The sequence below is a fragment of the Schistocerca serialis genome, chromosome 4, assembly GCF_023864345.2.
Source record: "Schistocerca serialis cubense isolate TAMUIC-IGC-003099 chromosome 4, iqSchSeri2.2, whole genome shotgun sequence".
NCBI classification, from domain to species: domain Eukaryota; kingdom Metazoa; phylum Arthropoda; class Insecta; order Orthoptera; family Acrididae; genus Schistocerca; species Schistocerca serialis.
In genome coordinates, this window is record NC_064641.1 from 48639398 (window position 1) to 48666146 (window position 26749).

The 26749-nt window shown below is 42.1% G+C and overlaps 1 protein-coding gene across 2 annotated transcripts in view; it reads left to right on the plus strand.

Moving 5' to 3' along the window:
* Window positions 1–26749, plus strand: part of LOC126473782 (tuftelin-interacting protein 11) — a 145559-nt gene that overhangs the window by 44361 nt on the left and 74449 nt on the right. For both annotated transcript variants that reach the window (XM_050101050.1, XM_050101051.1), the window contains one exon: window positions 5315–5408. In XM_050101050.1, the coding sequence (XP_049957007.1) occupies window positions 5315–5408 (94 nt within the window). The remainder of the gene's footprint in view (window positions 1–5314; window positions 5409–26749) is intronic.

The following is a 26749-nucleotide window of genomic DNA, read 5'->3' on the forward strand; positions in this document are numbered from 1 at the left end:
TTTTTGTCTCCTGGCCATTCTTCTCCTCTGATGGCTGATTTCAGGGATTTCCGTAATCGCTAGATGTTTTGTGTGTGCACAGATGGAGCATCAAAAGACACGTATTTGACAGAATGGTTTACAAACTCATGGTGAAATCCCTCTTCCTTCAAAGTGTTGTATGATTTCCATCCATATTTAATGACATTGGTGCTTGGTGCTGGGCAAGATGAAGTTCTTAATAAGAGGCACTAAAGTTCGTTTAGTCTTGGAATACACTTTCACAATGAAAAATTTTCTTGATTCTCTTTCTATGCCTCCATATACCCAAATTTGTTCAGTTCCTTTGTTGGGAAGCCGTCCTTTCCCATATTTTCGAGTTGTTGTGTGTGACTCGTTTATTTCCACAATCTTGTTGACATCAGCTGTTGGACCACTGTAGTTAGTCACAATTACTTCTCGACAGAATCTGTAACAGTCACAAAACAGTATAAATGGACAGTCCACTTTCTGACTCTGTGTTTTACAGTATATAATCTGTAACCCAGTAGGAAACTAAAATAATACTTTGCTGTATTGTCAGTTTAAAATTATCAAACCATGTGTTTTTCTTTATACTTGTTCTTTTCCAACATTTGCTGTGATACAACTGTAACAGGACTCGTGACTGCTACTTCTTGAACCTAGTTTGACGCAGTTCTCCCCTAGCAATCCACACAATTTCTAGTGTTGTGATTTGGGAGCAGATGGCCCTCACTACAGAATTCCAAATAATTTTCCATCATACTCAACCTAGGAATCAAATCATGCCACTTGAGTCTAACACTACTGGAAACTGTAGCTGCTTCGGTCATCTTGGTGAGAATACTAAAAAAATATTATTATTACTACTTATAATGTGTCAGTGCTGTTGCTTGAAGTGAGATTTTTTGCTGCAGGTTGTGTGTCATCACTGTAAACAGAATCGATATCTTACTCCAAGACAGTCGTGTGTTCAATATATATCACTTGCAAGCATTCTTGGAAATTACTGGTCAAGGTAATGGTTTACTGGTATTACTTGAAGCTGTATGTCCTGCCACACAAGAGGCGTTTTAGGTGTTTGTGTTTCTGGCATATGTCTTCCCCCTGTGCACCCAATACACTACTCAGTGAATGTAGACGCCCACTCTGTGAGGGGAGCTCCTATACTCCTCCACCCATGTGCATTAATTGTCATGGCCATTTGCTGGTTGGCCCGGGTTATGTGAAGGGGAAGAAGATTCAGGAGTGTAAGTCCCTCGATCGTTTATTTTATTCTGAGGCTCACCAGAAATATGACCACCTTCACCCTGTCTCTGTGACATCTAACTTGGCCTCTGTTACGTCCTTTTTCCCATCCTCTCTGCTCTTCATCCCAGTCCTGAGCTCTCTGTTCTCTACCCTCTCTTGCAGTGCCCAAGCTATCCGCTCTGGGTGCTGTCCCCTATCTGGCTGAAGTGTACCCACTTAATAATAATAATAATAATAATAATAATAATAATGGTTTATTTGTCCATAATAACTTTTACAGTCGTGGACATAGTCAGTCAGTACATACATGAACAATAAAAATAGTTTAGTAGTAGAAATAAAGTACATTCAACATAAAAATCCTTGATGGAGTACAAACATTTAGCAATTAACAGCTGCTTTAATTTTATTTTAAATATGTTTCCTTTTAACATTTTTATGGTATTTGGCAGTCTGTTGTAAAAAAATCTTCCACCAGAAAATGGATTATGATCGGTTGCTTTCTTATTTCTGAATTTTATGTGGTAATCCTCTTTCTTCCTTGTATTATAACTGTGGATATCACTATTTATTATACTGTGCTCCATATTTTCTTTTACAAACAGTATAGTCCTTAGAACATATACTGAATACACTTCTTCGGCATCTCCTGGTGAGAGGCCCCCTCCCCCTTGCATCATCCTGATGAGATGTCTGCTGCCACATGTTGCCAACAGGACCTACAGTCTGTGCACCCCAAGGTCACCCACTATCTTTTAGTTCCAGATCTAACTGAAGGCTGCTCTCTCTCTCTCTCTCTCTCTCTCTCTCTCTCTCTCTCTCTCTCTCTCTCTCTCTCTGGGCCCAGCCCTTCTCAACCTACAAAAAAGGAGGAGGAGAAGGAGAAGAATAAAAGAAGAAGAAGAAGAAGAAGAAGAATCATATGTGCTGGGACAAGACCCCTTCGGTGCTCCCAGAGGTGCTGTTTCCCCCCTCGAAACCTGAGTCTGACCTCTTTGTTTGTGGATGTCGATCCATCCTTGCCAGTGACTGATGGCTATCTGACAGTGTGACGAGCTTCAGCTCATTCCCCTCCCATTTGGATCCCTGTTCTGTGCTTATTCTGTGGAATTGTAACATATTCTACAGTGACCTTCTGGAGTTGCAGCCTGTTATTTCTTTAACTCCACAGCTTTTCATTTTCCAGGAATCTCATTTTACTGATGCCCCCTACTGACCCTTTGTGGATTCTGTGCTCTCTGTTGAAACTGGGTCAATCCTTTGGGGGCTAGCGTTTGCACGTTGGTCCATATGGACATTGTTAGAACTTGGATCCACCTTTGTACCACATTGGAAGCAGTTGCTGTCCGGGTCCACTTGGACTCTGGGGTCTTGGTTTGCAATCTCTGTTTCCCTCCTGGCAGCCACCTTTACCTGCTGCCCTAATTGTCCCCCTTCAACAACTCCCCCCTCCCTTCCTTGTTTCTTCAGGATTTTAATGCCAATCACCCGTTGTGGAGCAGTGCTTTTTCATCTTGTCATGGTCTCCTCATAGACTATTTTCTTGTGGACCACAGCCTGTGCCTTCTTAATGATGTTTCCCCTACCCAGTTTAGTGCTGCTTATAGCTCTTACTGTGCCATTGATCTTCTGCTCACTTCCCCTCCTCTTCTCCCTTCAGTACAATGTTCGCTGTACATAATGACTATTTACCATTGATTCTGTCATTCCCCCCCCCCCCCCCCCCCTCAACCCCCCCCCCCCCCCCTCCTGTGGCTTTCAGTCACTCTGATTGCCTGTATATACCCCCCAGGTTGTGTTTACCCCTCTTTGTCAGGTTGTAGTGATGTTATCTCTTATGTGCCTGATACGATTATTCAGGCTGCTGGCACTGCCACCTCCTTCTCGACAGGCCCCTTTCGCTGCCGGCTAGTCCTGCAGTGGAACACAGCCATTGCCATTGCCATTCGTGATTGCCGTTGAGCCTTGTGACGCCTTAAGTGACACCTATTCTACGACAGTCTCATTAACTTGCCACAGTCTGTTATTTAATCAAACTGAGCGAGTGGCTGTGTTGGGAATGCTTTGTCTCTGCACCCTCGAAGGCTTGTGTACGGATGTGTTGTTTCTCGTGGAATACCTTGTGACCCATCTTGCATAGGCTTTGGCATCTGCCTTCTATCAGGCCGTCTTCCTCCTCTGGAAATAGCAGGCCGAAGATTCCTCCTTATGTTTTACTCCTTGTCAGGGTGAAATCCTCCAATGAATCTTATCTGGAATGAAATTTTTACTCTGCACCAGAGTGTGCACTGATATGAAACTTCCTGGTAGATTCAAACTGTGTGCCAGACCGAGGCTCAAACTCGGAAACTTTGCAAAGGTCCCCACTGTCTAATAAACTTCCTGCGATTAAGGGGACTCCGCCATGAGGTATTATTCTTCCACCCATCCTTTCCTGTCTTTGTGTCAGCCATATCAGAGCAACCCATGGTTTTTTTAATCTGTAATGACCCCCCCCCTCCCCCCTATGTAGTTACATGTTCCCCCTCACTGCCCTTGTTAGACTGCCCAGCGCCTTTTGCCCTACACACTAAACACGTACACCTACTTCCCATGTCACAGGTGTTAGTGGATGACCTTATGTGGTTACGTCCATCCATGGTTTTCATCTCAAAAGTGGTTTTCCTTCTTTCTGGAATCGGAGCCCCTCAGTTAGCATTGGCATTGTTGGGAGGCTTTTGGCCCTGCGTCCCTGCTGGCCCAGCTTTCCCCAACTTGCCCCTATAATTTGTCTGGTCTTTTGCACTGTTTTTTCCCCTTTTCTTGTATCTTCTTCTTCTGGTGTTGCCCCTGTTGTCATGATCGTGGTACGATGTGAGGATCAGAATGGGTCGGTAGCAGTGCTGGTGCCCCGTCACATGTAGTGCCTCGGGAGCACCCCCTGCTCTTGCCTCTCCATATCTCCCCACTCCCATTCTTTACTCTATTCTTCCTGCTACCCCAGTATTCATTCTACCTTTTTGTATGTCCACTTTCCTTTCCCTTTACCTGGACTGTGCTGTTGTTTGTCCAATAGTTTCTGCTACCTTGAATCGTAGACGCCATGACCTTGCTGTCTGGTCCCCTCTTCCACAACCCCTCTCCCTCACTCAGCCACCTACCCAACCAACCTCTCAGCCTTCCCCCTCCTTTGCTCCAACACACACACACACACACACACACACACACACACACACAGAGAGAGAGAGAGAGAGAGAGAGAGAGGAGGGGGGGGGGAGGGGGGGAATGGGGGAGGGAGGTATGAATTGCCTGAAACACATGTTTTAAATAAAAAAAAAAGACACTAAATATGGATGAGAATTTTAACATTTGCAACTACATTCTGGGGATGTTTAATGCTGGAAATGAAATGAAAATTACCAGGAAGCTCATCATGAAAGACTAAAGTACTTGTGAAATATGCATACAAGCTACTTATTATGATGTAAACGTAATAACCGAAGAAAAAGTAGCAAGTAACGGAGCCGAGCATTGTGTCGCAGTGGTAGGACATAGGATAGTGGTTCAAATAACTATTCAATTTTACATTTTTGTGGTTCCCATAAATTGCTTAAGGCCAATGTCAGAATGTAAGGCAAATGCCAGAATGATTCCTTTGAAAAAGAAACAGTCTGTATCCCCATCTGTACCCATTCCAAGCTTGTACTCTTGTCTCTAATGACCTTGTCAGCAGTGGAATGCTAAACCTTCCTTTCTTCTTTGTTTTGCAAATAATAGAATACCAGTTTAATAGTTTAAAATAAAACTGTTTTTGGACTTACTGAAAAACAAAGAAGTGAATTTCACTTGGTGGTACCATTTGCACACATTTTATACCAGAATAAATAAAGTATTAATGTTTATGTTCTATTTTTAATAATTACTGGGATAAAATAACGAAGAATTTTTGTCGTTTGAGTAACAAAACAAATGATTTTCAATTACCAAAAGGTAAAAAGTGATTCCCAATATTATTATTGCACTTAACTGTCTTATGACATTATTTTTGAAATTAATATAATCTTTTGTCGCTGTGTTGTTTCAGATGGGTTTCCAGCCAGGAAAGGGCTTGGGAAAGGACCTCCAGGGTATCTCTGCACCTGTAGAAGCCCATTTACGCCGTGGAAGAGGCGCTATTGGTTAGTTTGATCATCAGTTTTGTTATTTGTTAAGCCATGTTTCAATGATTTCAGCTAAACCGAGGTGGAGAAATATGTCTTACTGCATTTGACATGCATGTTAGGTATCTTGTATTTTACTGTTTGAGGTGTTGATGTACAGATTACCGTGTCAGCAAAAATGGTATTGTAACTTGGTTTTTAGTTTGCCAGTAAACTGTCACTTGTTCATCAAAACATTTACCTAAAGATTCTCAAGGATCGCAAAAAAAGTGAAGGTTGGAACTTTTTTTGTTCTTGCCTTTGCAATGTTGTTGCTACATTTGATTTGTGCAGGCTGAAAGGCTCCTCTGTCTTCTGTATTATTTCATGGTAGTACTTGGTAAGCTCGTCATCAGTACCACAATTTTTTATGGGCTAGCCTCCTCTCATTTTGTTTTACATCCATTCTCCTTGCAGATGTTTGCGATATCTATTGTGTTGCATTTTACTACATTTTCTGTGTCCTAGATTGCCTCTACAGATTGCTTCCAACTTCAAGACTGATTTAAAACTACATGCCAGCATGGGGTTTTAGAAGTGTTGTTTTCAGAATTGAGACTTTGAGAGCAGGACACACATCAAGTCTGGATAGCTTGCTCAGTAAATTTTGTCCACTAAAGGCAAGGTTGTTGATTAAAGTTAAGGATAGGCTCATAGTTTTAATCTGCCAGGAAGTTTCGAAAAAATGCACTCTCTGTTAGAGTGTGAATAATTCATTCTACATTGTTGCCAAGTTTTTGCACAAAATACTTAGAACTTGACAAAGTAAGTTGGACCGAGAATAGCATTTCATTCTCATTCTTGCTGCCGGATGGGTCAACCTATTTGTTCTGGAGGGACAGTGCTCTGTTCTTTAAGAATGAAACATCATTTGCCTGTTTTCGTGTGGTTGGTAGTAGACTTGCAACACTGCAGAAACATCAGCACATGCACTTGGTTGCTTTGCAATTTTTCTGACACAATGTTAGAAAATGTTAAGTAAAAAAAGTTGAGTTTTTTTCGCACCTTATAGCCCCATTGGCCAGCTTTGTGGTGAACTGCTTATCATTTTGCTAATGGTCATACTTCCTGTAATATTTCAAAATTAAGTAACTCACCACACGAAATTAGAATATTTTGCAGTGAAAAATAGGAGTCACTGTGAGTTCATGTTTAGTGCATATGAGTCAGAGGTTGATGCCTATAAAATGTAGCTAAAACTTTCAGAAATTAGCCATATGGGAAAATAATTCTCCTATTTGTATGTTGTCGTATGCCAAAAACTCATTACGTTATCTCAGAGCAGTTATGTTACCATGTTAAGAGTATTTTGCTCTCACTGTACCGTTTGCCTGTGTGAATGGAAATGAGTGAGAGTGAGTGAGTTTCATGTCCATAAATCATTTGCATTCTTTTATCAAAATGATGTGTAACAAGTAAGTTTACAGGATATGTGCACATGATTAGTGTTAACATTACTGAATACAGTATTTTTTAGTCCTGCTCATGCAGCCACACGAAAAAACAACACTGGTAGCCCTAGTAATGGGTAATGAAGGTCATTTTTCCCTCTAGTGGTGTAGGTATGGACCTCACTGTTCTTCTCAGATTGTGATGAATTATTTATGACAAATTTTATTGTTGCTCTTCACCATATAGCAGAGATGCTGAGTTGCAGATAGACACAACAAAAAGACCGCAACAAAATAAGCTTTCAGCCAACGAGGCTTTTGTCAAAAATAGACCGCACACACACACACACACACACACACACACACACACACACACACACACACTCACACTCACACACACAGTCTTCCCATCTGAAGCCAGACACTTGTTGTGTCTATCTGCGACTCAGCATATCCGCTGTGTGGTGAGTAGCAACTATTGTTTTCATAATATTGTTACATTCCATCCTGGATTTTCCATTGTTTGAATTTCGTTGGCAAATATATGTATTGTGATGGCACAGTTAAAATGCCTAGCTCCTTGAAGAGATATGTTCATGCAGGGTGTATATGACCAAGGACAACCGGGAGATCCGGGAAAAACCCGGGAATTTTGTAGAATTCCGGGAATTTTTCATTGTTTTAGTTTTCCGTTAAATTTTTGTAATTTTGACTGGTAAAAACAGATACTGTAACAAAGGATAGTACTGTATCCCCCTACTGCTGAAGAACACCTCAACAATAGAACATAAACGAGAGAAAAAAACGAAAATAACTTAAATTGTAAAGGAAATGCGCCATATACAGCAACGACACACAGTGCTCATGCAAGCGTGTGCCAACAGCAAAATGTGTCAAAGGCTTTAGGAAGACTATGCAATGCTTCATAACAACAAATTGCCTCTGATGAGCGTGAAGTCACAACTGTTCACATTTAGATTTGTTTTAGTAGTTACGAGCGGGCTCATGCGCATGCCCAGTTGAGTCAGATTCTCCCGCTTCTGGCTACAGCAATGTGGCTGTTGGCTGTGCAAGCAGTCGCAGCAAGCAGCTGGATGCTACCGGGAAAAGGGGGCGCCAAATTCATATTCTTGAGGAAAAAAAACTTGTTTCACAAAGCGCCTAGCATCCAGCGCACGTTGGTCTATCGATCATTCATGTGATTTTGAAACTCATTCCTGTTGGTTTTTGAATATTTTTGAAAGCATTTTAAGTTGATTTCTGAATGAATCGTATGTTGATTTTTAATTGCGTGCATAGTGTACGTGATGTCTCTATCAGGAGAATACTCGTCGCACCTAGAAATAAACTTTCCTCAGACAACAGACAACAGGCGACGTGGCTATATGAACTGAGTGGAGTAAAGCTGAACGGATGAATACCAATTGCTGTCTGATTATGTGGTTGATTGGGTTTGCGAATGATCAGCGTTCTTATAATTACTAGCGAAATCCACAGACTCGGACTACCAGAATGGAAATTAGCAACTAACAGGAATAACAGGTGAGAAAGATTACGTATTATCTTCTCGGTGTATCCAAGAAAGTGAAATTTTGACAAATTTTTTCGCCAGATCGCTACACTAGTAAGGACCAGTTGAACAGTCCCCGGCTAGCAGCCGCTTAAGTTCTATCCTGGAAGCATCGTGGAAAACGTGTTGTACGAAGACGTAATAACGCCTAACCGGAAAATAATCATGGGATAACTAAATCTGTGATTCTGACAGGGTTAGTAAAGCTAATCGCCGAACAAATTTTGACAATGGCAAGAATAGCGACAGGATTGGTGATGACGAAATTGTTAGAACGAGGAAGGAGAAGAAACTGGGACATCACACAAATTATGGAAGAATAAGACAATTCCTAATTTATATAAAAATTTCTTAATACTACTTTTCGATCTCATGCTTGAGAAACTGGTGCGTATGATTGAAATGTGAAACTATTTCCTACCATAAAGCTTTTTGCTTGTAGTAGGCCTAATAGGCATTTGATAGTGCTACTTCGTGAATTATATTCTGTTGTGTTATAAAAATGACCATTTGTGCCAAAACAGTCTCGTTTACTTTGCGTGCGTTACAAAATTGGTGCAATGTTAGAAAGGCCTATTTTGTTTTATTTAGCAGACAGTGACAAAATAGACGTAATCTGATCGAGAAACCGCACCAGTCTTGAGTATTATTTGTATTAACAGCTTTTTCAGTATTAGAAAATGACATTTCGATTTTTCATGTAGCAAAACATTTGACGAACTTTGATGAGGTGATAGACTATTTCGCAGAAAGAAAAACACGCCATGATTATAGAGGAAAATGATGCTAGGAGCTAAGGATTGAAGAAGTGTGTACTTTTTTTGCTTGTCTCTTGTCTTTATTGGTTTTATGTATCCTATATTTAATTTTATGTCACACAAAACAGCAAGTTATTAGCTAATAGGCAATGAAGAGTGCAAATTTTCTGAAGAGTTCTTGTTCTCCTTATTACTAATAATCCCATTCGCTAATAATTGCGAGATTTTTTTTTTTAAGAGGGGCAGGCTGTCAAACCGGTTGACTGGGAGCAGGAGAGGCACCACAGGACATTTTAATTTCCACTATCCTGAATATAGTTTGATGACACCCATTACAAAATAAACACGTTTGAATACCACAGAGCGAAATAAAGTGACATGCGATACAAGAATGCTGTCTGAAGAGGTGTGGCACTGCACTTTGGCACACTTAAGACCAAACAACATGATTACGTTGCCTGGAACACATATGTTGTATGTTTCAGAGTTTTCAGAAAGATGTGCGCTACAAGATGAGCATATTTTTGAAAATTCGATTTTTTTAAATATTGACCCGATTAGCAAATATCGTAGATTTGGGGCTGATGCGCAGAGCAGTCTGAGTTATAGTGGGTAGTCTCCATGTGACCCGTGTTTACATTTAGTGATTTTGTTGTTCAGAAATGTGTGTGATATCTTATGGGACTTAACTGCTAAGGTCATCGGTCCCTAAGCTTACGCACTACTTAACCTAAATTATCCTAAGGACAAATGCACACACCCATGCCCGAGGGAAGATTCAAACTTCCACCGGGACCAGCCGCACAGTCCATGACTGCAGCACCTCAGACCGCTCAGCTAATCCTGCGCGGCGATTTTGCTGCTTCTCCTTCATTTACTCTCATGTCAAATGTAAACAAAACGGATATGTATGGCCGGGAGCTATCAAGTGAATTAAAATACATTCACATAATTACGGAAGGCTAAAATATGTTATTAGTTTCAGATTTTATTTCCACCTTTCTGACAGTCAAGCATTAAACGCCTTGCAGATCAATGAAGTTATTTTTGTCTGTTTGCTAAAGAAATTTGACTTTCATTAACCTTTTCTGCGGAGGCAGTCAATGTATTTGAAACGAAATGTTTAATTCCACAGTACTGGCTAGTTTCAACTGTTCGCTGCATTTCAGGTGCACGTTTACATCTTGTAGCATGTATGGCATTATACCATAATAAAGAACCACACGTGATATAATACAGTATTGGTGCTCCAAGAAAATTTACATCCCAAAAACCGCACTGAAAAGCTTAATATCAGTTCGAGGTCTACTTCATTGGGAATCTGGACATATGAATGTGCACTTTAAGTATACATTTTAAATGTGCATATTTTAGTAATGTTCACGAAATACCGATGCTCTTGGAGTATCCTCTGATGTCTTGTTTCTTTTATGACAGAATGTATGATCTTTCAATGTTTTACATGTACGTACATACGGGCTTCCAGTGTCACGGTAGCTGCGCAAGCGCGGTGTCGCCTGTCTGTTACCTGCGCTCTCTGACAACTGCTGAAACGAACCTATTTCTAACAGGTCGCGGGAAAATATTGCGAATGGTGGTTTGAAAAGAGTTACTTTCAAAGTAAATATCCTGTTACGTAAGTCGAAATATGTGCGAGAATGTACTTTGAACTTCTTGAATCATAGAGCGTTTGACTCTCATTTAAAAATCAACTCTTTGATGACGAGCCATTTAGAAGAATTTTGAACCCTGAAGATCAGACATTTATGTCATTATTAAAAATTTCACTGGCACATTTGTGTGATATATCTTAAACTGTAACACGCGCAAAAAAGATCAACATTATATATCCGCTGTCATCGGCTGGCGAGATCACGTGACATGAGCTATTACTGGCTTATAAAAGCGCATCATCGATTTAAATAATTCGGAAAGTAGCATGCGATGTTTGGTGGAATTCCAATGTATACTTTCGTAATATGAAAATCTGCGGCATACATGTTGCTGCACATCAGAGATATTTCCAAAATGCGTCTTTTTCACTGAGTTTAGTTTCCTAAAGTGCGGAAATTCAACGCCCGTGTATAAAACCATAACCATTCAAAGTACTGATAAGTTTTGCAGGGAAAATATACTGTCTCTTTACACAGAAAAGTGTGTTTTAACCCGGGAGAAAATGTGGTTTTAACCGGGAAATCCGGGAATTTTTTTTTCCTTGTCCACGTATACACCCTGTGATGACACCTGCAGGCCAACAACACAAGTTATTCTTACTGATTGCTTCTGTGCAGTCAGTACTTTCTTTCTAAGTGGTGAGTTACCCCAGAAATTTATTCTGTAAGACATTATTGAGTGGAAATACACAAAATATGTTAGGAGGTTGACTTTTTTTATTTCCAAAACTAGCAATTATATGAAGAGCAAAAGTGGGTGAACCTAATTATTTGAGAGGCTTAGTAATATTCTTTTTCCAATTCGAGTTCTCATTGGTATGTACAACAAAAAATTTGTAGCACTCTTCCCTGTTTAATGACACCTGTTCATGCAGTACATCAATTATTGGTATGACTCTGTGTGTTGTAGGAATTGAATGTAGTGTTTTTTCAAAACTTAGGTAGAGTCCTCTTCTGAGAACCCCTTAATAATTCTTTGAAGAATGATATTTACAGTCTCTTTTGTGGCATTCTCTCTAATGGGATTTATCATAACACTAGTGTAATCTGCAAAAAGTACCAATTTTGCTTGTTGAATGTTAAGTGGAAGGTCATTCACACACATAAGGAACAAGAGTGGGTCCAAAATTGTGCCCTGGAGGAACTCCCTGTACGATTTCTCCCCAGTCACTAAAATTTTCTATACCTGGCGCTAAAATTTTTTGCACCTCTAGCATTGTTCGAATTAATGAGCACCACTTTTTGTGTTCTATTTGTTAAGTATGATTCAAACCAGTTGTGTGTAAACCCATTGATTCCATAAAACTTGAGTGTTTGTTAAGAGTGTAACATGATTTACACAATAAACTGCCATGGAAAGATCACAAAATTTCCAACTGGCAGTGTTATATTTAAGCCTTGTAATACTTGATGAGTGACTCTGTTGTTGTTGTGGCCTTCAATCCTGAGACTGGTTTGATGCAGCTCTCCATGCTACTCTATCCTGTGCAAGCTTCTTCATCTCCCAGTACCTACTGCAACCTACATCCTTCTGAATCTGCTTGGTGTATTCATCTCTTGGTCTCACTCTACGATTTCTACCTGCCACGCTGTCCTCCAATACTAAATTGGTGATCCCTTGATGCCTCAGAACATGTGCTACCAACCGATCCCTTCTTCTGGTCAAGTTGTGCCACAAACTTCTCTTCTCCCCAATCCTATTCAATACTTCCTCAATAGTTATGTGATCTACCCATCTGATCTTCAGCATTCTTCTGTAGCACCACATTTCGAAAGCTTCTATTCTCTTCTTGTCTAAACTAAACTATTTATCGTCCATGTTTCACTTCCATACATGGCTACACTCTATACAAATACTTTCAGAAACGACTTCCTGACACTTAAATCAATACTCGATGTTAACAAATTTCTCTTCTTCAGAAATGCTTTCCTTGCCATTGCCAGTCTACGTTTTACATCCTCTCTACTTCGACCATCATCAGTTATTTTGCTCCCCAAATAGCAAACTCCTTTACTACTTTAAGTGTCTCATTTCCTAATCTAATTCTCTCAGCATCACCCGACTTAATTCGACTACATTCCATTATCCTCGTTTTGCTTTTGTTGATATTCATCTTATATCCTCCCTTCAAGACACCATCCATTCCGTTCAACCGCTCTTCCAAGTCCTTTTCTGTCTCTGACAGAATTACAATAAGTCTACAAATGCTAGAAACGTAGGTTTGCCTTTCCTTAATCTAGCCTCTAAGATTTCATCTTCATCTACATCCTCTTCCATTTCCAAAGTATTGTCCTCAAGTACATCGCCCATGTATAGACCCTCTATATACTCCGTCCACCTTTCTGCTTTCCCTTCTTTGCTTAGAACTGGGTTTCCATCTGAGCTCTTGATATTCATACAAGTGGTTCTCTTTTCTCCAAAGGTCTCTTTAATTTTCCTGTAGGCAGTATCTATCTTACCCCTAGTGATATATACCTCTACATCCTTACATTTATCCTCTAGCCATCCCTGCTTAACCATTTTGCGCTTCCTGCCGATCTCATTTTTGAGACGTTTGTATTCTTTTTTGCCTGCTTCATTTACTGCATTTTTATATTTTCTCCTTTCATCAATTAAATTCAATATTTCTTCTGTTACCCAAGGATTTCTACTAGCCCTAGTCTATTTACCTACTTGATCCTCTGCTGCCTTCACTACTTCATCCCTCAGAGCTACCCATTCTTCTTCTACTGTATTTCTTTCCCCCATTCCTGTCAATTGTTCCCTTACACTCTCCCTGAAACTCTGTACAACCTCTGGTTCTTTCAGTTTATCGAGGTCCCATCTCCTTAAATTACCACCTTTTTGCAGTTTCTTCAGTTTTAATCTACAGTTCATAACCAATAGATTGTGGTCAGAGTCCACATATGCCCCTGGAAATGTCTTACAATTTAAAACCTGGTACCTAAATCTCTGTCTTACCATTATATAATCTATCTGATACCTTTTAGTATCTCCAGGGGTCTTCCATGTATACAACCTTCTTTCATGATTCTTGAACCAAGTGTTAGCTATGATTAAGTTATGCTCTGCACAAAATTCTACCAGACGGCTTCCTCTTTAATTTCTTACCCCCAATCCATATTCACCTACTACGTTTCCTTCTCTCCCTTTTCCTACTACCAAATTCCAGTCACCCATGACTATTAAATTTTCGTCTCCCTTCACTACCTGAATGATTTCTTTTATTTCATCATACATTTCTTCAATTTCTTCGTCATCTGCAGAGCTAGTTGGCATATAAACTTGTACTACTGTAATAGGCGTGGGCTTCGTGTCTATCTTGACCACAATAATGTGTTCACTATGCTGTTTGTAGTAGCTTACCCGCATTCCTATTTTTTTATTCATTATTAAACCTACTCCTGCATTACCACTATTTGACTTTGTATTTATAACCCTGTATTCGCCTGACCAAAAGTCTTGTTCCTCCTGCCACCGAACTTCACTAATTCCCACTATATCTAACTTTAACCTATCCATTTCCCTTTTTAAATTTTCTAACCTACCTGCCCGATTAAGGGATCTGACATTCCACGCTCCGATCCGTAGAACGCCAGTTTTCTTTCTCCTGATAACGACGTCCTCTTGAGTAGTCCCCGCCCGGAGATTCGAATGGGGGACTATTTTACCTCCAGAATATTTTACCCAAGAGGACGCTATCATCATTAACCATACAGTAAAGCAGCATGCCCTCGGGAAAAATTACGGCCGTAGTTTCCCCTTGCTTTCAGCCGTTTGCAATACCAGCACAGCAAGGCCGTTTTGGTTATTGTTACAAGGCCAGATCAGTCAATCATCCAGACTGTTGCCCTTGCAACTACTGAAAAGGCTGCTGCCCCTCTTCAGGAACCATGTGTTTGTCTGGCCTCTCAACAGATACCCCTCCGTTGTGGTTGCACCTACGGTACGGCTATCTTTATCGCTGAGGCACGCAAGCCTCCCCACCAATGGCAAGGTCCATGGTTCATGGGGGGGTGGGGGTGACTCTATAAGTAGCATTCTTAGGTGAGCGACCCTTCTGAAGTCCAAAGTGTGACATTCTAAGTAATTTGTTTCTACTTGAATGTGAGACTAATCTTGAGTACATTGGTTTTTTGAATAATTTGGGAAAGGGTGTCAGTAAGGAAATTATGTGATAATCAAGCCTTTCTTGTCACCTTTCTTATGAAGAAGTTTAACACTTGCATATTTTAAAATGTCTGGAATAATTGCATATGCCTGTGATGCATTACATACAAGGTGTATGAGAAGGAATGGTCAGTATTCCAGGATATGACAGAAATGATTGTGAAGATAAAAAAAAATATAGTGAACTGGGTTGTAAAATATATACCTTAAGGGCTATGAGAATTTTTTCATATTTGATGCTGTGAATCATACATCTTCTACTCATAGTTGTTCAAGGTATTCCTTTTAGAGCCCATGTTTAGTAGACTTTTTTGCTTTTAATGATTATTCCTGTCATATACCTGCATATTGACCATTCCTCCTGGGACATCCTGTATATTACTAAGGACACTATTTATTAAATTAGACTTTTTCAGAATTCTGTTTGAAATTCCATCAGCACTACATGAGCTATTGTTTTTTAGATTTTTTTTTTATAATTCTGTCAGTTTCAGTGTAGGATGTGGGTGCTACTTCTAGTTGCTTTAAGATTTGTAGAATGATCATTTTATGATTACATGACATTTTCAGTGTAAGCAGGAGGTGATCTTCTGTATTTTGAGAGTCTAGTGTCCTTTTAGAACACTTTGTTACCAAGATTACTTAATAACCACTTTCCCAAAATGACATCCTTCTGAGACATTTTTCAATTTTGGGAAAAGAGAGAAGTCTCAAGGACTCAGATCAAGTGAATTGGGGGAAGGGTGCAGCTTGTACAACAACAGGAATGCATTTTAGATTTCTGTGATGGAAGTGGCCATGTGACATGGGGCATGATGCAGCATCTACTTGTCTGCAATGTTCGATCTCACCCGATTCAACCTTTTGCTGAGTCTCTCAAAGACATGTTTTTAAAACACTTGGTTGATAGTTTATTGTAGGTGTCCCAGTAGGTTCACAACTCTTTGGTGAGTACATACTTCGCTACCAAAGGGCCTCACCCTTTGCAGCATTACTTCCTTTCCTTGCTGCAGGCTTATACTTCCACTATCCCTTTCCCCCCTCTGCCTCTCCATCAAATGATTTTCTTGGTGCGGATCCTGCTTGTACTTGGCTTATGAATTGGGACTTGAGTTTCCACTTCCGATGTTTTCTACAACTTTCATTAAATACATGGTGTCCATTGTTGGGTTTGACCTGCCAGCAATTTTCAAAATTCTCAAGAAGTGCGGATTGTGCAGAGAAGGTCGCCAGATGCGGTGTGTGCACTATCTTTGTGCCTTTTCATATTTGCACCCTGCCCTTTAATAAGGTAATACACCTAAAACCCAGCACAGTAGCCATCCTTTGGGGAAGGGGTTGTCAGGTAAGCCCCTGACTACACAGGCATCACACTGTTGGTGCCTGAGCTAAAAACTTCCCGTTGCTGAGCCTGCGTTGTGCCCATGGAGAAAGACCCCATTTGGAGGGGTGGTACCATGGCACATGAACCACAAATGCAGCAGATGAAGCTATCTCCCACTGGTGACCATACAGCCGCAGCAGTCTCTATGGAAGAAAAGTCTTTGTTCAGTGTAAAGAGACATAACACTAAAATGTTTCCTTCTTTTGCTACACATTGGTAGGAACATAGAGCGAAGTGGCTAGCAGAGGAATGCTTCCTGCAATACTTAGTTTGCACAAGGGCTTATGGTGATTCCTTCTTGGTCGCAAAGCCCTTATTGTGTGTGAAGAACCTAGAAGACAGGTTTGGGGAATTTTGGTATCCATCTCTAAAATGAAAATTATCAGTTTTGATCAAAACAGCATCCCCTGCTCAGTCATGGGCACTGCTCACTTGTATAAGTTGAGTGACGTACTGGAGGCTGTCACTCCCATTAATAGTCTAAATATGGTTCAGGGCATCATTTCTCACTGAGACCACCTCTTGCAATCTGATGAGCTGCACTCCAACTTTACCAACGGGTGTACACTTTATCTTCGTGTCCATAGAGGGCTGAAGGATGGTAGGGTTGCTAACAGTGTCTTCATCTTGGCTTTTGAGGACAATTCATTGCCTGAAAAGGTCAAGGTGTAAACTGATGCAGTGTGAAACCATATGTCACATCCCCCCTCCCCCCCTCCTGCCCCATGTGACATTTCAAATGTATGAAATTTGGGCATATCTTTAAGTAGCAATGCTAGCCTCATCTACCGAGATTGTGGACAACTGTTGCGTGGCAATGCTCCTTGTGCCCCCCACCCCCTCCGGTCTGCGTTAACTGTGGAAAGCACCATTCTCCCTGCTTGACAATTTGCACCATTTTCTAGAAACAGAAGAAATACAAGAGTATAAGACTTCCGGCAAACTTACTTATCTAGAGGCCTTGAAGTAGTATGAACAGTTGTATCCAGCATGTATAACAGTGTCATATGCAGCAACTGTGGCAAACGTCGCCATATATGCCAAGGAGTAAGTACTTGTCTTCTTGGGGCATAAGGACTCCCGGCAATGGCCATCGTGCCAAGTGGCTTTTGCTGTGGCTCTTGGGGAGAGCCCCTGATCGGAGTGGGTGGTATCAGGGCAGATGACCCGCAATGAAGCAGATGAAGTTGTCTGATGCTGGTGGTTGAATGGCCCCAGCAGTCCCTAAGTGAGGTAAGGAACACTATAATGCTGAGAGATACAACCGCAAATCATTCCATTCCCGGGCTACATGAATGCCGGGCTCAAGGTTACGGACAGACGTACTCCCCTTGATACATAGTTTGTGCCAGGTGTGATGGGGAATTCTTTTTAACAACAAAGCCTCTGTTTTTCATTGAGCACTTAGATGTCAAATTCAGGAAAGTGGCGTGATTATCCAAATTGAGGAACGGATCGGTTTTGATACAAACAGCATCTCCTGCCCAGTCCCATGCATTGCTCGCCCGTGGCAGGCTGGGTGATCTCCCGGTCTCAATCACAATCCCCCCCCAATAAAAAGTCAAGTACAGGGTGATTCACAAAGATATTTGCATATTTTAATATGTCATTCTACAAGTAAAACTAAAGAAAAAAGTTCATATAAATATAGGTCCATAAATGTTTAGTTATGGGGCTAAGGCTAATAAAAGATTTTGCCTGAAATTTAGCAACTTCGCTAATAAGAAGCCATTGCAAAACTGTACGAGGTTAAAGTAAAGTATGATTTCTTTTTTGTTTTGTTTTTATTGGTCTGGCGAATCTAATAAAACATGTCCCAGATGTGTGTCTGCAGTGGTTTTCCAGAACATCCAGAGAAGCAAAGGTGTAATTTTGTAAAATTTTTCATTCATTAACTACTAGCCCAATTTGTTTTCTAAATTCCAGACAGTTGCACAAAGTTTTCAAAAGGAGTTGTAGAGAATCTAATTTTGGAAAAATGTTGGTAATAATGTTAACTGAAACTGTATGAATGTGTCAGATAATCTGCTTTTATTAATACCACAGCACTCGAGAATTCATGTTAAACCAGAAAAAACAAAGCTCAGTGTTACGGAAGCTGTACAGTGTACAGACAATTTCACAATACATTCACAATAAATGTTCAAAAATGTCTCCACGGAGCTCAATGCATTTAGCTGCAGATGTATGAACAGATTTTGTTGCTAGTTTGTTTCACAGGGTTGTTCATAATTTTGTCAATTGCATTCATATTGTGAGCAAGTAATGCCGCACGTGTATTGACTTTGTCCTCATAAACTATTTCTTTCATCCATCACTGTACACAGAAATCCATTGGTGTTAAATCGGGCGATCTGGGTGGCCACAGATATGTAGCACCATGACCAATCCATTTCTGTGGAAAATGTTCATTTAAATGTATAGTAACGGCGCCATCATGACATTTGTAATCGCGCTGCAAGTGGAACATCTTTCAGCAAGCAGGGCATTTCTTCTTGAAGAAATTGTAAGTATGTCCCACCAGTTAGATGAATGGTCCAATAAAGTGTGTGTTGATTATATCACACCACACATTTATGCTAACTCGCTGCTGGAAATTGTGTTGCACTGTTGCATGTGGGTTTGCTTCAGACCATACATGCTTGTTATGTAAATTTTTTACACCATCTCAAATAAACTGGGCCTCATCAGTAAATACAATTTATTTGTGTAACTGCTGATTAGTATTTAACCAGTTTCACAACCCCAAGCGAAGGGTAGGATTTCCTGAATTTAAGTGATGCACTTTTTTTACGGTAAGGCTACAGATTATTGTGCTTTAGTGTACGCCACACCTTAGATTGTGAAATGCCTAATCGTTGAGAGATACATCATGCACTGATACCTGGGCTACGTTGAACAGCATCCATAATACCCTCATCATCGTCTTCACATATTGAGCACTCGTACTCATTACAAACGCTAGGTATAGAACCTGTCTCCCGTAAGATTTGAAATACTCTGCTAATGATTCATGCATCCGGAATCCTCCGAGTTGGATAATGTACGCGACATTCATTAACTGTAGCTGTAGCATTACCATCGCATTTGCCATAAATAAACACCATATTGGCGTATTCCTTTGTCGTAAATTTGAAAGGCATCCCTATTTCATAAATAATTTACAAACTACAACAGTTACTATGTGGTTTCACTTATTTGCATTATTGTTATTATGTTCTTTCACTGAACAGTACAGAAAACTAACTCGTTACAAGGTTAGGAAATGGCTGAAACAACTCACTAACGGTTGCCAACAATGACATAAACATTTCTACATTCTTAATGGAAAGTAAACGAATTTACATGGATAATAATCTTTGCTTCTCTGGATGTCCTGGAAAACTATTGCAAATACACACTGAGACATGTTTTATTAGATTCATCAGACCAATTGCAACAAAATAAATGGAAATTGCTCTTTGCTTTAACCTCGTACACTTTTGTGATGGCTTCAGTTGCTAAATGTCAGGGAAACTCTTTAGTTAGCCATAACGCTATAACTAAACATTTGCGGATCTATGTTTATATGAACTTTTTTCTTTAGTTTTACTTGTAGAATGACATATTAAAATATTTGCGTGTCTTCGTGAATCACCCTGTATAGTGCAGGGAAGGATATTCCATAGAGATCTCCTCCTCCAGTCCGATGACAAGTTGAGCGCCAGTCTACAGTGGCAAGATGTACACTTTGTCAGGCATCTGTATAGTCGGCCTAAGGACGACAGCACTGCTACCGGTGCCTTCATCTTGGCCTTTGAAGGTGATTTGCTGACTTCAAAGGTCAAGGTGGTGATAAACCGGTGTGATGTTAAACCTTCTGGTGACAATAACTATGCCAGCTGTACCTCGAATAGTGGGCCCTCAGGCCCCCTTGTGGGTTGGGGTCACTCTTTCTCCCATTGCTCTCCAACATCTAAAGGCCTAGTTCTTAGGATGAGCTTGAGATTATAGTGTCCCATGAGGACATAGATATCCCAGGAGCTGAAGAACCAATGGACACACAGACCATAAGCCCTGAGCAAGGTGGCAGAAGATGATCTTGAGGCATAAACTGCCTCCTTGGTGACTCCATGCTTTCCCAGGCTACAGAAAGTGTTGTCCTCCAGTGAAATTGTGGTGGTTTTTTCCCGTAGCTGGCAGAGTTATGACAACTCTTTAAGTATCACACCTGCTTTTTGCGTTGTGCTTCAGGAAACCTGGTTTCTAGCAATAAGGACCCCTACCCTTTGTGGCTATTGGGGGTATTACAAATATTGTGCTGACTGTAACAGGATGTCATGTGGTGTCTGTATCGATGTCCTTACCTGTGTATATAGCACACCTGTGCCCCTCCAAACACCTATAGAAGCTATGGCTGTCAGGTTGAGGACATGCAGGGAATTAACATGTGCAAAATCTATATTCCTCCAGATGGTGAAGTACTGTGCCATGTATTGGCTGCACTAATTTCCCAACTCCCCCACCTTTACTACATCTGGCTGATTTTAACATCCATAATCCTTTGTGGGGTGGAACCGAGATTACTGGCCGTGGTAAAGATATCGAGGCTCTACTAACTTGACTCGACCTTTGCCACTCATTTCAGTGTGGCATATGGCACATACTCAGCCATTGATCTCTCAGTATAGAGTCCTGGCTTTCTATCATCTATCCACTGGAGAACTGACGACAACTTATGTGGTAATGACCCCTTTCTGCTCTTTCTGTCGCTCCCCTGGCATCACTTGCCAGGACGCTTGCCTAGATGGGCTCTTACCAAGACTGACTTGGACACTTTCACCTCTGCTAGCACTGTTGGATCTCTATCTCATGGCAACATCGATGAGGTGATCCAGATCATTACTACTACCATTGTGACTGCAGCTGAATTGGAAATCCCTTGTTTCTTTGATTGCCCCCCCCCCCCCCCCCCCATTAAGACAATGCCTTGGTGGTCGCTGGAAATTGCAATGGCCATTAGAGATTATAGGCGGGCCCTGCAACATCAAAAGCACCTCCCATCCCCAGAGCACCTCATTGCCTTCAAATGGCTGCATGCCTGAGTCTGTCAACTAATCAAACAACAGAAGCTTGAGTGTTGGAAATGATACATCTCCACCATCAGTACACAAACCTCTCCTTCCCAGGTTTGGGCCAAGTTCATGAGACTTTATGGATATGATCCCTGCAGGAATACCTGGAATTTCTGCACATGGAGCTGTAGATACTGACCCAGACGCAATTGCAGAGTATCTTGCCGAGCATTATGCTCGAACCTCTGCATCTGAGAGTTACCACCCCACCTTTTGTATTATCCTAAAACAGCAGGAAGAAGAATGATCTTTTGCTACATGTCACCCTGAGCCATATAATGCTCCATTCAGTGAGTGGGAATTTCTCAGTGCCCTTGCCAATTGTCCTGACACGTCCCTTGGGCCAGAACGCATCCATCACCAAATGATTAAACATCTGTTAGCGGATTAACAGCAACACTACCTTGTTGTCTTCAGCCGCATCTGGAGTGATGGTGAGTTCCTGTTGCAGTGGCATAAAAGTGTCATCGTTCCAGTGCTAAACTGAGTAAGAACTGCCAAATATGGATAGCTACCATCCTATTAGCCTCAGAAACATTCTGTGCTAGCTGCTTGAACATATGGTGAACCAGCGGTTGTGTTTGCTCTTTGAGTCCCGGGGCCTTTTGGCTCCATCCCAAGGCAGTTTTCACCAAGGTCGCTCCACCACTGACAGCTTGGTATTTGTGGAGTCTGGTGTTTGACTGGCCTTTTCCCACTGTCAACACCTTATAGCCAATTTTTTTTAATCTGATGAAAGCCTGTGACACCATGTGGTGCCACCACATTCTCGCTACATTACTCGAGTGGGACCTCTGGGGCCTGCTCTCGATTTTTATAAAGAACTTCGTGTCGCTCCGCACCTTCAGAGTTCGTCTCAGTGCTTCATACAGTTCCCCCCATATCCAAGAGAATGGGGTCCCACAGGACTCTGTACTGAGTGTCCCACTCTTTTAATTGCCATTAATGGTATCGCAGCAGCAGTGGGGTCCTCAGTATCGCCCTTGTTATATGTTGATGACTTTTGTATTTCCTTTCGCTCATCTAGAGTTGATGTGAGTAAACATCGATGGCAGGAAGCTATATGAAAGGCAGTCATGGGCCCTTACCCACGGCTTTCAGTTTTCGGGCACCAAGACTTACATCATGCACTTCTGTCATCATCGTACTGTCCACCTACATCCAGAACTTTACCTTGATGACCATCTGCTTAACGTAGAGGAGACTTATCACTTTTTAGGAGTAGTTTTCGCCATCTGCTTAATTTGGCTTTCCCATCTTTGTCAGCTTAAGGACAAGTGCTGGAGGCATCTTAACATTCTTCGATGCCTGAGTCGCACTAACTTGGGTACAGATTGCTCTACACTGTTGTGGCTGTACAAAGCCCTTATAGAGTCCTGTTTTGACTGTGAGAGCCTTGTGTATAGTTCAGCATTGCGGGTGCTGGACCATATTCACCACTGTGGAGTTCGACATGTAGCGGGAGCCCTGCGAACAGTGTACTCATGGAAACCGGGGTTCCTCCATTGCGGATCAGGCAACAGCAACTGCTTGCAAATTATGACTTGTACATTCGCAGCTCGCCTCAACATCCAGATTACTGTCTCCTTTCCCCTAATACAGCGAATCAACTTTCACAGTGGCGGCCCAGATCAGGGATTACGATTGCTGTCTGTGTCCGGTCCCTTCTCATTGAACTTGAGTCTTCCCCTCTACCACATTTCCTCTGGGTCCATCAGATACATCTCCATGATCCGTGTCTCGGCCTCAGCTCTGTCTATCGCAAGACCCAAAAGACAATTCCTCCTGCAGCCTTCCACCACCAATCCTTCTCTATTCTTGGTGAGTTCCAGGGCTCAGTAGTAGTCTACATCGATGCTCGATGATCACTTTGGATTCGCTTACGCTCATGCTGGCTATACTGCACAGTGCTCCTTGCTGGATGGCTGCAGTGTTTTCACTGCAGAGTTGGTAGCCATCTCCTGCACTCTTGAGCGTATCTGCTCCTGCACAGGTGAGTCCCTCGTCATCTGTAGTTACTCCTTAAGCAGCCTCCAAGCTTTTGACCAGTACTTCCTACGCCATCCTGTAGTAAAGACTATCCAGGAGACTGTTTATGCCATCAAAAACTGTAGACATTCAGTGACCTTCATTTGGACCCCAGGACATATTGGAATTCCAGAAAATGAACTTGCTGACAGGCTGGCCAAACAGGCTACTGGTATACTGCCTCTGGAGATTGACACAATGAAACTTGATCTCTGACCGGCCTTATGCCATAAACTTTTCGGCATCTGGGATACCAAATGGCACAGTGTAAATGCGCTAAATAAATTACATGCTATAAAGGAGATAGTGTAGAGGTCATCCATGTGAGCCACTCCAGGGACTCTGTTGTTCTTTGCCGACTCACTGTTATCTCTTCCATCGTGAGGATCCATCCCAGTGTCGATGCAGTTCTCGATTGGCAGCAGCCCACATCATTTTGGACTGCCCCAGTGTAGCCTCCACAAGGTGGTCTTTTACCCTTCCTGATTCACTCCCTAGGTGCTAGGTGACAGTGCCTCAGTGGTTGATCTACTTTTATGTTTTATTGGAGAGGTTTTTTTTTAATCATTCAATCTAAGGGTGTGTGTGGCCTTCTCTCCCAGGCCTTCACCCTCTCTCCATTTTAACAATTCAGTCATTCTTTGCTGTTTGTTCGCCTTGGTGTTCATCTTTTCCTTATCTGTGTGTTGAGATTTTAGTGTGTTGCAGAGTGGCTGGCTTGTTCTTTTTGATTCTTGCAATCAGCCAGCCCAGGCCATCAGCTATACTGCCTTAATACCTTGTAACGCTTGTTTTCCCCCCTTTTAAAATATGTTTTCCCCTTTTGGTTTGCTGCTTTTGTTTTACTCTTTCAGTGTGGTTCCCAGTTAGTTTTACACCTTTTTTACTTTCGCAGATTCTTTTGCGGAATAATTTTAATCTGAGACCTGTTTGAATGAGGAAAAAGGAACTGATGACCCTGCAGTTTAGACCCTTTACTCTTCAAACCAACCAACCAACCAACCAACCAACCAGCTACAATGCCGTTGTCGCCATTTGTGATGGTACTCCCGCCTGTTATATCTCCTACAACGAACCCTCAGGGCCGCTTGACTAAACCTGCCCCCCTGATGATTGGAGGCTCTCTCCTTGCTGCTCCCCCCACACTTACTTTGGGATCGTTTGCATTCCACCCACCAGGGATATTGTTCCCCGCTTCCCAGCCAGAGACAAATCACCTTCCTCCAGCTTCTCTCGACAGGAAGGGGTCACTTGGGACACTTCCTTCCAAGGCTTCTTCTGGTCTACAACCAGACATCAGCCAGTGGCTGATAGAACCACAGGCTGCTAATGGCAGGGCTTCACTGTTGTCATCATTACCTGAAACTGATTCATAGAAGTCCTTTCAGTCATCCAAATCCTCTAAGAAGAGGAAAAAGTCCTCAAAGAAGAAGAAGATTTTTGTGGCTCCCACAGACCTTGCCTGTTTCACTCCTGTGGCCGAGGTGGAGATTCTGGCGGCCCCTGAGGCCCTGGATCACTTCACAGAATGGAATCCTTAACCTATGTGTGCTGATGCCTTAACTCCTCAGCCAGTGGTGGCAGGTGACCCTATGGCATAATCTGTCTCCTTGGGTCCCTCGTGGTCTTATGGTACATCAACAACATTATTCTCCAGTGGAATCGTAGTGATGTTTTCCAACACCTGGCTGAGCTATGTCTTTTAAGCACTTCCCCTGTGTTTGCACACATGTTCTGTACACACTATATAGTGAACTTATGCCTCTTAATACACCTTTGGGGGCTGTGGCTGTTCAGGTAAGAGCATTTCAGGATATTACCATCTGTAATTTTTACCCCCCCCCCCTACCCCACCCCTGCCTCCCCCCTCCCAATGGTGAAGTGCCTGTTGCTCCCACACACTTCAGTGTGGCACACACAACTTTCTTGGCCATTGACCTTTTCATCTGCAGCCACAGTCTTCTTCCATCCATCCACTGGAGAGTCTATGATGATCTGTGTGTTAGTGACCACTTCCCAATCTTCCTGTCCATTCCTCAGTGTCCCTTGGACGCTTGCCCAGACAGGCTCCCAACAGTGTTGACTGGGGTGCTTTTGCCTCTGCTGTCGTCCTTGGCTCCACGCCGTAAGGAGGTATCGATGAGGCAGTCCAGAATACAACTGAAGGCATTCTTTTGGCAGCTGATTTAGCAATCCCATGTTCCTTTGACCTGCCCCTACGGAAGACAATACCTTGGTGGTGGTCATCAGAAAACACAGAGGCCATTAGAGATCATAGGCAGACTCTTCAAACATAAGCGCACCTGTTGACGGAGGACCTCTCCAAAGATCAGATGTCTCTACGGATACCAGACACCTGCAGTTGTACCTGGTATTACCTTGAATGACACTGTCTACACTGACCCAGATGCTGTAACTGAATATTTTGCTGTATGTTATGCTCGAGGATCAGTGTTTGAGAATTATCAACCTACCTTTTGTGTCCTAAAACAGTGGGTGGAATGAAAGCAATTATCTTTCACTACACACCACTTGGAGCCATATAATGTTCCATTCAGCAAATGGGAATTCATCAGTGTCCTAGCCCACTGCTGTGATACAGCCTCAGGGCCGGACCACATCCACAATCAAATGATCAAGCACCTATCGGTGGAGTGTGAGTGACATATCCTTGCCCTCCTAAACTGTATCTGGAGAGAGAATTAGTTCACATCTCAGTGGCGAGAAAGGATCGTCATCCCATTGCTGAAACTTGGTAAGTACCTTCTAGGGATGGACTCTTATCGCCCAGTTAGCCTCACCAATGTCCTCCGTAAGTTGCTGCAATGTATGGTGAGCCGGCAGCTGCATTGGCTCCTCGAGTCTTGTGATTTTCTGTCTCAGTCTGAGGGTGGTTTCCAACAAGGCTGTTCAACTAGAGATAATCTGGTTTACCTGGAGTCTGCCATTTGAACAGCATTTGCCTGACCTCAACACCTTATAGCCATCTTCTTTGACCTGCAAAAGCATGGCAACACCACATCCTCGCTGCCTTACATGAGAGGTGCCTCAGGGCTCCACTCCCGATTTTTATCCAGAACTTCTTGTTGCGCCACAGTTTCTGTGTTCGAGTTGGTGCTTCCCACTGTAACCCCCTGCCCCCATATCCAAGAGAATGGAGTCCTGCAGAGCTCTGTACTGAGTGTTCCTCCCTTTCTAGTAGCCATCAATGGTCTATCAGCAGCTGTGGAG